General features: G+C 36.1%; 1 protein-coding gene across 1 annotated transcript in view; it reads left to right on the top strand.

Moving 5' to 3' along the window:
• Nucleotides 1-12976, top strand: part of DMD (dystrophin) — a gene marked incomplete at both ends in the record, with an annotated part of 1915324 nt that overhangs the window by 658113 nt on the left and 1244235 nt on the right. Inside the window, 2 exon segments of the mRNA XM_084258879.1 lie at nt 3134-3268; nt 4846-4995. Of these exon segments, the coding sequence (XP_084115005.1) occupies nt 3134-3268; nt 4846-4995 (285 nt within the window).

Genomic DNA, 12976 nt, shown 5'->3' with positions numbered 1-12976 from the left:
TCCCTGTTCTGCAGTTGATGGGGATTTTGTAGTTCTTGTCTCTAGACCAGGTAGCACACAGCTCTATGCTTTCCCATCTTGGAATGCATGAAACCGATGGCTGGTTAGTATTGACTATTCTAGCTTTTTTTTTTTTTTTTTTTTCTGTATCCGGGAGTCATACCAGCATTTTGTTAAGTTTGGTTTCCCAAACTACTACTTGTGCTTTGTTTCTGCTCCCTGCTGATTTTTCATGCTTGTTTCATATGTAAGTTATGAATTTAAAATATCTTCCTTCACATTTAATCTGTTACTTCAATATGACTGAAACTGTGGGTGGATGGGGGTTTCATATGAGCTCCATGTACCATTTTGAATGGAAGTTTCCTTTTTTGTTTATACTCTCTTCAAAGCCACTTTGAATTCTGTGATTTCAAAGTAATTTTAAGTTCCAAACTGTTAAGTTTAATCCTTATTCTTAGTGGCTTTTAGAGCCAATTCGGGCTGCCGGACTATATTTTATTTTGCAAAGGTGACCTGCAAACCTGATACTTTCAGCCTCTGCAGCTGTGTCCTTCAGATGCATTGAGGACACAAGAGGCCATCTATCCTGATGGTTAAATCAGCAAGGTAGTTCATTACCTCAATCTGCACCAAAGTTAATAAGACATGTTACCAATGGCATCTCCTTATCTTCAAAGCTCTAATGTACCCTCGGGTATTTAAGGAGACATTTATATTTTCCCACTGGGATCTTTGCCCAGAAGGAAGACAGCCTGTGGTCCAGCAGGAGCTGGAAATGACCCAGATTTAAGATTTCTATCACCTTTTAAAGCAAAATACTTAATTTCACTTTCTGTGATAAACTGTACATAAAATACCAAGCAAGTATCGTGGGCTGGCAAGGCAGGTTAGACTGATACTTTTCATTAGTTACAGAGGGAATGTGCTCCATCACTTGCAAGGGCTCTGAGCAAAGGTGAAAATATTTTAGTTTTTCCTAAAATACAGCTTCTTCCTAGCCTTTATTTTTGGTGGTGGTGGTGGTGGGGTAGCAGGTGCTGGTGACTGCACTACTGTGTTTATAGGTTTGCCAAATATTTACAATCTCAAAGCTAATGGAAATTGCTCATTTGTATATTTTTATCCACTGTTGCATCTTCCTGCTTTTTCCCAGGACATATAATTGCAATCTAGAAATTGTCCTTTATTCTTTTGCTTAAAAATGTGAATATCTTGCTCATTTTTTTTTATTTTGAGCATTACACAAAATAGTAGCCTATAATAATAGTTTTGTAGAGCTGGCTTCTTTTGCTTAACGTTTTTGTGTCTGAGATTCATAGAGATTTTTCCATTGTGCAAATAGATCCCTTTTTGCTTCTGTATTCTCTATTTAAATGTGATGCAGTGTAGTTATACTTCCTCTTGCCAGTGGACATTAAGGTTGTTTTCTTTATCTTTCTAAACTTTGGTTATTGCAGAGAGTCCCAAAAGGAACATTCTTGTAACTGTTTTGTTTTCCAAGCAAAATAGTTTCACCCATGTCATGTACTCAGTGGAGTTGCTACGTTGTTGAATATGTGAATATTCACCTTACTGATCATGACAATCTTTTCCAAAATGAACATTACAGTATACACACTCACCAGCAGTGAATACAAGTTTGTGTTAATGCATATCTTTTCTCATGCTTGGTATTGTCAGACTTCTCATTTTTGGCAGTCAACATGTAGTAATAAAGAATGTCACTGTAATCCTGACTTACATTCCCTTGATTACCAATGAAGCTGAACATATTTTCATGTTTACTGGATACATATATACAATATGTGTGTATATATATATATATATATATATATATATACAATTTTGAAGTATTGTTTAGGATTTCCTTTCACATTTCCATTAGGCTGTTTGTTCATCTTATAATTGACTTGTCGGCATTCCTTTTACATATTCACCTAACTCAAATTTTACATTTGTTTCCTTCAAGTTTGAAACTGTTTGTCAATTTCTTATTTTAATGGAATCAAATTTATTATTTTTTCTTATGATCAGTTTTTACAAAATGTCTTATTTAAGATACCCTCCCTCATTCTAAGGTCAAAAATCAGTCTGCTGTATTTTCTGGCAGCAGCCTTAAAGTTTTGCATTTTCATTTGTGAATATTTTGTGTACTACTGCTTTTTCAGTACTAAAATAGTAAAATCCATTTAAAGAAACCATATTCTTGAAATAGTAGTCATATTTCTAGTAATATACCTAAAGGAAATAATTTGAAATATGATAAAATCTACATAATGATGATATTCACCACAAATTTATAAAATCAAACAAAATCAAAAAGTATTTTTAAACAAAGAAAGATATGGTCCCTTAAATGAAACCTTACTTGTGAAATATTTGTCTTCTTAGTAATATGGAAAAATTACATGATGCACTGTTCAGTTAAAAAAAAAAAAAAACTTGGGCCTCCTTGGTGGCACAGGTGTTTAAGTCTCAGCGCTCAAGCTATCACCAGCGACTATGGCAAGACTTCAATTCCCAGCCAGGGAGCTAACCCACATGGCACAGCAGACCTCTCCTGTCTTGCGTATTGCTCCCCTCAGCAGTGTATTTCAGTTGATCTGCCTGTTCTGCTCCCCACTCTGTCTCTGGTGAATCCTCTCACCCTCCACCCCGCACCTCTGGCCTGTACCCCAGCTCTTCTATGTGAAATAAATAAATAAATCTTAGAAAAGAAATACTGTAGTTAAATTCATACTTTAATTTTAACTATCAAATTATTCATATATGATAAGTTTAGAGGAGGTAGCAGAAAAATGGTAAAGTTGATGTGTTGGGATTTCAAGTTTATAAGTGCATTCTATGCTTTTATTTTTCTGTTTCCAAGACTAAAATGTTAATAGATTTTTTTTTCTATTTAAAAGTGAATCACCGAATCTTGAATTTATTCATGTAATAAAACATTTCCTTAATGATTTGTAATTATAGACAGATTAGATGATCAAAATGACTAGCTGCATTTTCAACTATTTGCTGTAAAGATGTAAAATAAGTGTTATATTTTCAGAAGTTTAACAAATGGAAATACAAGTCTCACATTCACTTTTCTTTGGAAATATTTCATCTGGGACATATATTTCTTTCTTAGGAAGTTTGGGCATGTTGGCATGAGTTATTGTCATACTTGGAGAAAGCAAACAAATGGCTAAATGAAGTAGAAGTCAAACTGAAAACAATGGAAAATATTCCTGGTGGAGCTGAGGAAATCTCGGAGGTGCTAGATGTAAGTTGTGAGTTAATCAAACTTATGATAATTTATATGCTGTATTGAAAGATGTCAAGTACCAAATAGAAAATAACTTCCAGGAAAACGTACAGAGGCTACGATTGCTATGCCTCTCCCAGCACCAGTACTTCAGGTGAAGCCTTTGTCTCCTCTATAAAACTTCCAGTTTCAAGGTTTTAATGAGGATTTCAGTAACCTCCTAAATAGGACATTTGTGTTTTGCTGTTTCACTAAGTTTAATGTTCTTACTTTTCTTTACCTATTTAAACATCCTACAGAGCTGCGAAAACATTGTGATTGTATAATTTTGCTTCTACAGAGTATACCTAAACAGGAAGATAATATAAAACTTTTCTTCCAGTTTGAAAGCCACATTTATTGAATTGAGACTTGTTTTATAATTCCTTTAAATCATAAATTTATACTTTACATATAGTTGGAGGCATTAGGTGGACATGCTTTGATGAGAATACATATTTAAAATGTTCATATGTTCTAGTACATACACAATTTTAGTACCTTTTCAAATTTTATTTTAAAGATCTTTAAAAAGTAAAATTTATAGTTCACATATGTATACTTTGATTTATGTGACCTTCTGACTCAGTGCATTTCATTGTACTTGTAGCTAATCTTTTTTATCTAGTGACTATGTAGTTTTGTTATACTATGCAGAGCCCTATGTAGTATAGCCCTTTCATAAATTCTAAAATAATGTGCATAAGTTATGAGGATATGAAGAAAATGCAAAATGTTTCATTAGGCAGAATAGAATTTCAGTCCTAGAATGTCATGGCAGAAACCGAGACATCATAATTACCAACATCCTTATTTTCACAAGAGCATTATGAAACCTGATATGGTATGGTATCAAAGAACAATGAAAGAGATCTGAAGTGGCCAATAACTTTGATCCTGTCCTATGCAGAGATATTAATCAAGTGTTTCTTTGAATCAACAGTGGAATGCCTCTTCCAGTAAGGGCCATGCAGAGTTACACGATTAGAGTAAAAAGATGGTGGTCAGAACAGAGGATGCAATGATGTGGTTATCATATTAAGCGACCAGATTGATTGTCCTTATCCTCATTTGTATTGTGTCCAGATATAACTGCTATGTGTATGTGCAAGAAAAATGTGAATGGCAAAGGGATTTATTTTAAAATATCTTGCCTTTTATTAATTAGGGAAGGGAAACTTCTTTTGAATACTTACCTACATATATTGTCAGAATCATGTTACGTGGCCCGCACTAATTTTAAGTGAAGTTGAGAAACTGGGCATTATACCTTTCTAGGTTTTTAGAGTAAAGGGCATCAAAGAACAACGTGGCTAGCAATCATTTTTTAAGAGCCACAGTCCACAATCTTGCTACAAACTCATGAACATTTACATAGAGCAATAGCATATTTTTAGAAATAATAATGATCGTTCATATTTTATGATTCCAATTAAATATTGCTTTAAATTGCTTACAATTTAATTATATGTACATCAGAAGATACAGAGAGTTTTGTGTTAATTCAGTGTATGTAGATAAAGAAGAAAATAGTAATTATTGCAAATGTGTTTCAGTCACTTGACAATTTGATGCAACATTCAGAGGATAACCCAAATCAGATTCGCATATTGGCACAGACCCTAACAGATGGTGGAGTCATGGATGAACTGATCAATGAGGAACTTGAGTCGTTTAATTCTCGTTGGAGAGAACTACATGAAGAGGTATGAAGATAAGAGTGAAAAATCTCTTTAACCTGATTTGCATGAATTTCTAGCAAATGCTGTTAGGCCTCCCTGATAAAGTAAGGAATACTTCAAATATTAGCTCAGATTCTAGGTTTTAGAAACTGTCAAGTGCTAGATATGGCTGAAATACTCACATGTGCATTTCTTACAGATTTCTTTTATCTTACAAAAACATTATGTATTATGTGTTTTAATGGGAAACAGAGACACGCCAAGTACAGTAAGATGTTCAAATCCACAAACAAAAAGAATTAATTTAGTACTTAAAGCCACATTCTATCTGACCATAGAGTTCTTTTCTTCATCTAAGATTAGCCTATATGTGCAAGTATCTCCATCTCTCCCTCTGCCCCTCTCCTCCATCCCCCTCTCTCATGCTCTGTATGTGGCCACACATGCACACACATGTGTTCATTATACTCCTAGGTAATCTGCTAGTTATGCAAGTGAATTTATCAGTACTCTACATATAGATTTTGCTTATTCTTTCCAAATAAAAAGAAATTACCCACAAAAGAGGAATTTTCATACTTAAAAATGTATACATGTGGTATGAATTATTCAAATCAAAATGAAAAGAAAATAGGATTTTTCCCTATCAAACTGTTTTGCATACACACTCCTAAATCATGAATGGGTTGTCAAGAAGAAAGAATAGACAATAATGATGTTTAGTTTTGTATTCATTTACTAAATGCATCTACGACATGAGACATAGTTCTACGATTCAGTCTTAAGTAAGAAAGACTTCTGTCTTTGATTATTTAAAGACATAGATCGCTTAAGCAAAAAGTTATTGATTTCTTACTGTGTTCAGGACATAAAAACAAATAATGTCTTTGTAGGATGCAAAAAGTGGCATTAGTAGTTATCACAGAGGATTTGTGAACAGAGAAAAAGAGCACTCAGCAATGTGAGTCAGCATAGGAGGGCATTTAGAGTAGTTCTCTGTGAGAACATAACTTTTCAAGCATTTTGAAATTAGAGTTGGACTGGAAACCAGGCCTCTTTGGTGGTAAACATAATGTAGTATGCACAGATGGTGATCTGTACACCTGAGACCTATATAATGATAGAAACCAATGTTGCTTGAAAATTTTTCCAATAAAATTAGAGTAAGAGATGACCGAGTGGGTAACTGTAGAAGGGCGATTCCAGGCAGATGGACTTATGCATACAAAGAACTGGAAATAAGGTGTTTATCTGTGCATATCTGTAAATAGTGTGGTTTTGGTCGCGCATGATGGACACATGGCGGAGTGGCTGAAGGTCATTGTAGGAGATTTATGCTTCCCAAACAGCTTGACTATAACTGCATACTCGGGGAACCCTGAGTTTGGGTATGAACTGTAAAGAGAAAGGAGAACAGAGGAGCCATAGTCGATTACATTAGCTCCCTCTGAGGAGACTGGGTGATGCATGACAGGAGTGATCGGGGACTTCAGGAAGTGTGAGAAGTGAGACCAACTGAGGCATGATATTCTTCGCTCAGTTGAAGGCCAGGGCAGTGATGATAGGTAAGAGAAAATGGAAAATCTGGGGGAGAATCTGGGTTTCTGATTTAGGTGACTGGATATCTGATATATTTCATGAATAAGATTGAGGGAGTTTGATAAAAGCAACCATGCAGGTGAAAGAGAATGTGTCACCATGCACACACAGTGAGCCTGAGGTGCCTGCCTAAATTTGATACCACCCAATAGCAAAATGGATCCACCCAACAGCAAAATGGATCAAGCCTTGGAGTGCCAGGAGTTTACTTGGGAATTGATAGTGGTGAGGATACATGAGGGAGTAGGGAATGAAAAGGGACATGAAGGTTTGGGAGGTTAATCAAAGATATTATCTTCTGTGAGTTTCCACAGTGACAGATGGGGCTCAGTCCCACTGGGAGCCTCAAGGACATCATGTAAAATAGCAGTGCTACGGGGCATGCTCAGAATTGTCCCACTGAAGTAATGGAAACTGGAATGGGTATCCACCAACTTTGCTCCAGTTTTGTTTGAGGTTTGCTCTCATGTGCGTGGATTCCTAGCACTCCTGGACTGCTTAGGGCAGTGGAATGGAGAATCATTAATGTGGGAAACTAGCAGAACTGCTAGGAATTCCTACCATTTCTTCAGGTCCACTCAGAGGTTTTGAGGTTAAGGGGTAACATGGCGTCCACAGGATCTGCTCTAGTCCTTAGGGAGTAGCTAGGTGGGGCTCTTACTTGATCCTCTAGAAGAGAGCTCCACAGCCCCGAAGTTAAAGAGGGTGATGCAGACCATCCAGACGGGTGTGGCTCATCAGGCCATGCACTAACTGAAACTGTAGAGTTCATGAGTCACCCCAGGTAAGATGGGAGGAAAAGAATCATGGAGCAATTTGAGAGGTTTTAGCCTAAATCAAGTTTTAGACTGAGGAAGCAAATATCTCCAGAGAAGATGAGAAGAAATGGTCAAAGTGCTAAGAGAAGATTTAATAGAAAACCAGGGTGTTTAGTACATAGCAATTTATAAAGGTGAATAATGCAAAAAAAAATGTAACATAGTAGAGAGACCTGGAAAGATGAAGACAGAATTTGGTGAAAAAAAAAAAAAAAAAAGACGTCACTTGCATATGACATTTTATAGAGCAGTTTGGTCGGCATTGTCCGGGGGCTGGAGACACTCCAGTGACAGTGCATTACAGAGGGCTTTATGGAGGAGGAAGAGGGAAGCTGTGCCCACCCATCTTGTGGGGAGGATGGCATGTGAAGGGAAGAAAGTTCCTAAGAGGGTGTGGTGACTAGGAGCATTCACAGGAAACCTGTCATTTAACCTGGAGAGAAGTTCCACCGTGCTTATAAACTAAAAAGAAAGAAGTCTTGTCCTTGCCTCTGATCCTGAAGAGAAGCAGGTGATGGTGGGACAGATCTCTGTGAGTGTGCCAGCTGCAAGCCTCCAGACAGTCCTTAATCCCGCCACTAAGCTGTGTGTTTGTATTTTATCCGTATCAATGTAAGATACTGGGGGATTGAAAAAAAAAAAAAAAAGGCAAATCCAGATAGTCCCTGAGCCCTCACCCTTGATGTACTGTTATTGGACGTGGATAGAAGTGATAGTCTCAGGTGGAAATTGATTCAAGTGTCATTGAAATTTGGATTTTGATACAGAATTGGAATGTGCTTTTATTTATATTTGAATCCTTTGGAATTCAAATATAATCCTAACCTGATCCTTGCATCAACCTTATTTTATATAATACTCTCGCAAATCATTAGTAACACAAAAATAATTTATCTCTTTATATTTCAAAAGTCATTTTTTAAAAAATGGTAAACCTTGGTTCATGAAACTATTTAAGTTTCAGGAGCACAGCTTCACATCTCCATACATGTATATAGCACACCACACCCACCACCAATTTTCTAGTGCCATTCACCACAGTCAGATTGAATGTCCCTCCCTGTTCCTCCAAGCTCCCAAGCTCCCTGCCAGAGGTTTCCCCACCTCTGGTAACCACCATTTGTAATCAGACTCCACAAGTTATTTTTTGTTCATTTGCTGTTTTATTTATATTCCATACATGAGTTAAACCATCTGGTATTTGCCTCTCTTTCTGATTCTTTATGCTTGGTGTAATCACCTCAGTTTCCATTAATGATGTCATAAATGGCAAGATTTCATCATTTCTTATAGCCGAGTTGTATTCCATTATGTATCTATATCACATTATCTATGTCAGTCACCTGCTGATAGGCATTTAGGATGTTTCCATTTAGGTTGACTATTATCAACAGTGCTGCAATGAGCATAGGAGTGTGTATACCTGCTTGAACTAGAGTTTTCATATCCTCTGGTTAAATATATACAGGTAGTAATTTGTGAATCCTGTGGTGGATTGGTAGATCTATTTTGAACTTTTTAAGGAATTTCCATAGGATACACCAATTTATATTCCTACCAACAGTGAAGGAGGGTTCATATTTCTCTAGACCCTCACCAGTCCTTGTTTCTAGTCTCGATATAGGGCATACTCACAGGTGTGAGGAGACACCTCATTGTGTTCATTTGCATTTTTCTAGTAATAAGTGATGATGAGCATTTTGTCATGTGCCTCTTGGCCAACTGTGTGTCTTCTTTAGAGAAGAGTATTCAGATCCTTTATCATTTTTTTTAATTGCATTGCTTGTTTTTTATTGTTGAGTTTTATTAAGTTCTTTGTAGATCCTAGGTATTAACCCCTCGTTGGACATAGAATGTGCAGATACTATATTCTCCCATTCATTAAGTTGTCTTTTTGTTTGGATGCTCGTTTCTTTCACTGTACTACAGAAACATTTCAGTTTAATATAGTCCCATTTATATCTTTTTTTTTTTTTGCTCATTTTCCTTGCCATTGGAGTCACATCCCCAACACCATTTCTAGGACAAGTGTTCTGGAGAATTTTCCTGGTTCTTTTCTGTATGATTTATGGTTTCAGGACTTATATTCAAGGCTTTAATCGATTTTTAATTTGTTTTTGTGAATGGTGTTAACAGTTCTGTTTTATTTTTTCGCATGTGGCTGTCCAGTTTTTAAGGTCTTTTAGTGTAAAACTTGGTATTTTACCCACATAAATAATTCCACTCAATAATAAGCCTTGACTGAATCCCTAGTCTGCTCTATCCAAAATGAGTTGTTAAGCACTGAATATTAAATACAAATATCTTGATTTGAAATAACCCCTCTTTTGTCAGAATCAGACAGTTTACAGAAATGATACAGTGATTTCTAGAGGGAAGTTTTAATACAGATTACTATTAACTATTCACTGGAATCAATTTGTTAATTTAAATGATTTTATGCTGGTAACATTGGTTTACACACTGTGTATGTTTTAGGGGTATAGGTTCACACCTCCTGAGATGTATTTTACTATAGCACATCTACCACCAAAGCACCCTTAATGCTCCACCATCGTCCACTGAGGTTCACTATGTCCCTTTCCTCCTCTGCTCCCCACCCTCCACTCGCCCCCTCTGTAGCCGCCATCTATAGTCAGATTTCTAGGATTTGTTTTGCTTTAGTTTTATCTGTTACTTTACTTTGCTTCATATGTGAATTATTAAGAAGGAATAGCAGAGACTTCAAAAGAATACCTGTATGCCGAGGGATAATTCAGAAGGGGAAGACTGAGCTACAAAGCTGGGAACTCTACCCAGGGCTGGGATTCAAACCTCTTTTGAAAGACTGTCTCCAGCCCATTAGAGGGCAAAGAAGTTTCCTGGGTTGATGTGACCCAGAGCTAGTACACAGTCAGAGAACTGAAGCCTGTGTGAAGGGAATTTTGGAGTGGGATGCAGACAAAATCCATAAGCAAGAAAACCATGGGGGATGCTATTGCATTTTCAGTGGATACCCTTTGGACTGGCTAGGAAGTTGTCTAAAGTAGATGCCACTGAACTTAGGGAAACTAGCTTTAATTTGCTATCTATGCCAAACTTGCCACTGGGGCACCCATATAACATGTTAGAAGACACATGTAGAGATTGCAGCTGAGATTTATGGGGAACAGGCAGAGAACAGATAGAGTGAGCTCCATTGGTCATCCCACAGACCAACCCAGTGACACAGGAGAAAGCGGTAAGAACATGCTAGAACAGAGAAAGTTTTACCTCCCTCCTCCCAACATGTCATTCCAGTGACTGCCTTCTACTAGCAAGGGTTAGCATCATACCAGCTGGCAAAGAGAAATATTCTAGTATCACAAATAGATCAATGTTGAAAGGCAATTAAGCTGATAATTGGCGCATCTCTCTACAACTTATTGGCTGTGTGACCTTGGGTAATATTTTATAGCTTTTGATTTCTCCTCTGTGATCCTGTTTTGTAGGGTCTCCTGAGCAAAATATAAAACATAGGAATGTGGCACATATTCAATAAATGACTAACATTTTGTTTTTACCATGTTGTATGCTACCTTCAAAAATGTGTGTGTGTTTGTGTATGTGTGTGTATCTCAATCAGGGAAGGGGTAGGCAAAAAAATGTAAAAATTCCAATATGAAAAACAATGAAATGTATACACCTACATTACTTAAGTAAAATGAGGAAATCTGACAAAAAGAATTTTTATGATCTCTATATCCTAAAATTGGAAGGTGTGCTCCATCTTTACTCCAATAGTCAATTAAGCAGATGCTGTAGTAACAATAAATAAACTTGAAAAAATAAATTTGAAATCACCATGCGTATGTAACATGTCTAGCTTGTAATAGCCAGAGAATAATTTGCCAATAAAAGAAAGCTTTTTTGGTGCTTTAGAGCTTTGATTGAAACCGTATGATGTTAGAGATAATATGCTAACATTCTGTTGCACTAGACTTTAATAAACTGGTGTGACTTTAAAGATATTATATCAAGTTAAAATGATAACAACTAACAGGGCTTTTCTGTTTTTCAAGCTGTTATCTGGGTGCTTGCATCAATTCCAACCTATTTAGTTAATAGAGAAGAAGCACCTAATAATTTGTTAGCTAAATCAATCATTTGGATGTTCCTAGTGAATATTTAATTCAAAAGACTGGTGATCTGATGCAGTGTAGATAGAAATTTGGGGTAAATTTTCTAAGGGACTAAGGAAATAAAAAAAATGTCAGTAAAAGAGTTTTAAAATTGACTTATTTTCAAAAAATTCTTGTACATTAAATTGTCATAATCAAAAATTCTACATTTGTTTAAAGCCATAATTTACTTGATATTTTTTGCTTAAAGAAAAATTTTCCCACTAGTAAACAAATACCCATTCACTTGGAGATGAGCCTTAGACTATTTTCTTCTCAATTAAATGCCTATGTCAGAGGTTTGTGGGGTTTTTTTTATTGCCAACCTAATGTTTCTTATAGCTGCAATTATGCAGAGCAAAGGTAGCATTCAATTGCCTGTTAAATCAATCAAACAGCCAGAGTTTTTATTGCCTATGAATATTTAAAAGAGATATGCTAGATTCCATTCCTAATTTCAGAGTGTGAGTTTGCATTCATATAAGTAATAAATTATTTTCATTCCTTGAAAAGGCATCTCTCACTCTTCATCATCATATGGCGCTGTATTTTCAGCTCACAGTAATGATTTGAAAGGTAGTTAGCAAACCAGGAAATAGCTCCAAAAATGATACCAAATCATCTACTTTTACAGCTTATAGAGTAACCAAGCTACAGTAATACCGCAAAATGTGTAATAATGGCAGTAAGAGTATAATAGTTACAAAGGCCAAGACACTGCTTTAGGTATCCTGTGTGCATTTACTCATTTAGATCTCACAGTAGCCTTATGACACAAGGCCTTGTGTATCCCCATTTTATAGAAATGGAAAGGGTATCACAGGTCAACAAAGCTGGAGGCAAATCTAGTCTCTGAAAACTTGGAGGCAGTGAACATGAACATTTGACCACACTACCTGCCATCTCAGAAATCTTTTACTTTTATTGCAAATAAAAGCTGCATGGTAGGAAGTCAATATTATGATTAACTAGTTTCCTGGGATTTTTTAAATTTTTAATTGTTTTTATAAAAAGCTTACAACATGAGCTATAAGGTATTAGGGAAGAGTAATTAAAAGAAAATATTTTAGAGTCTTAAGTATGAAAGTCACATTTTAAGAAGTCCAAAGTCCTCACTGCTCCTCTTAATTAGTGACTATTTCATACTTTTTTTGTGTATTATCAGTGCCCCCATTTCTCTCCATTTCAAAGTCATCTATAAGCTCTTTATCCTGACTTCAAATAGCAGGCAGCGTAAAAGAGGAGGAAAAATCTAAATTGGTTAATTATCTTTAGTGGTAACTTTCTTGATAGGCAACTTGAAAATCCTATTAACTGTTCTAGGCAAATATGGTGTTGAATTGTTCTACCTCAGCACAGATAGAACAGGGTAGACAAATATTCATTGAAGGATGACTATAAATTAAACCAGGAAAATATGTGACAGTATATAAGTTGGAGGTCAAATTT

The sequence above is a fragment of the Talpa europaea genome (assembly GCF_964194135.1).
Source record: "Talpa europaea genome assembly, chromosome: X".
Lineage (NCBI taxonomy): Eukaryota > Metazoa > Chordata > Mammalia > Eulipotyphla > Talpidae > Talpa > Talpa europaea.
The sequence above is the reverse complement of the archived record's forward strand: the minus strand, read 5'-3'. Positions and strand labels throughout refer to the sequence as shown.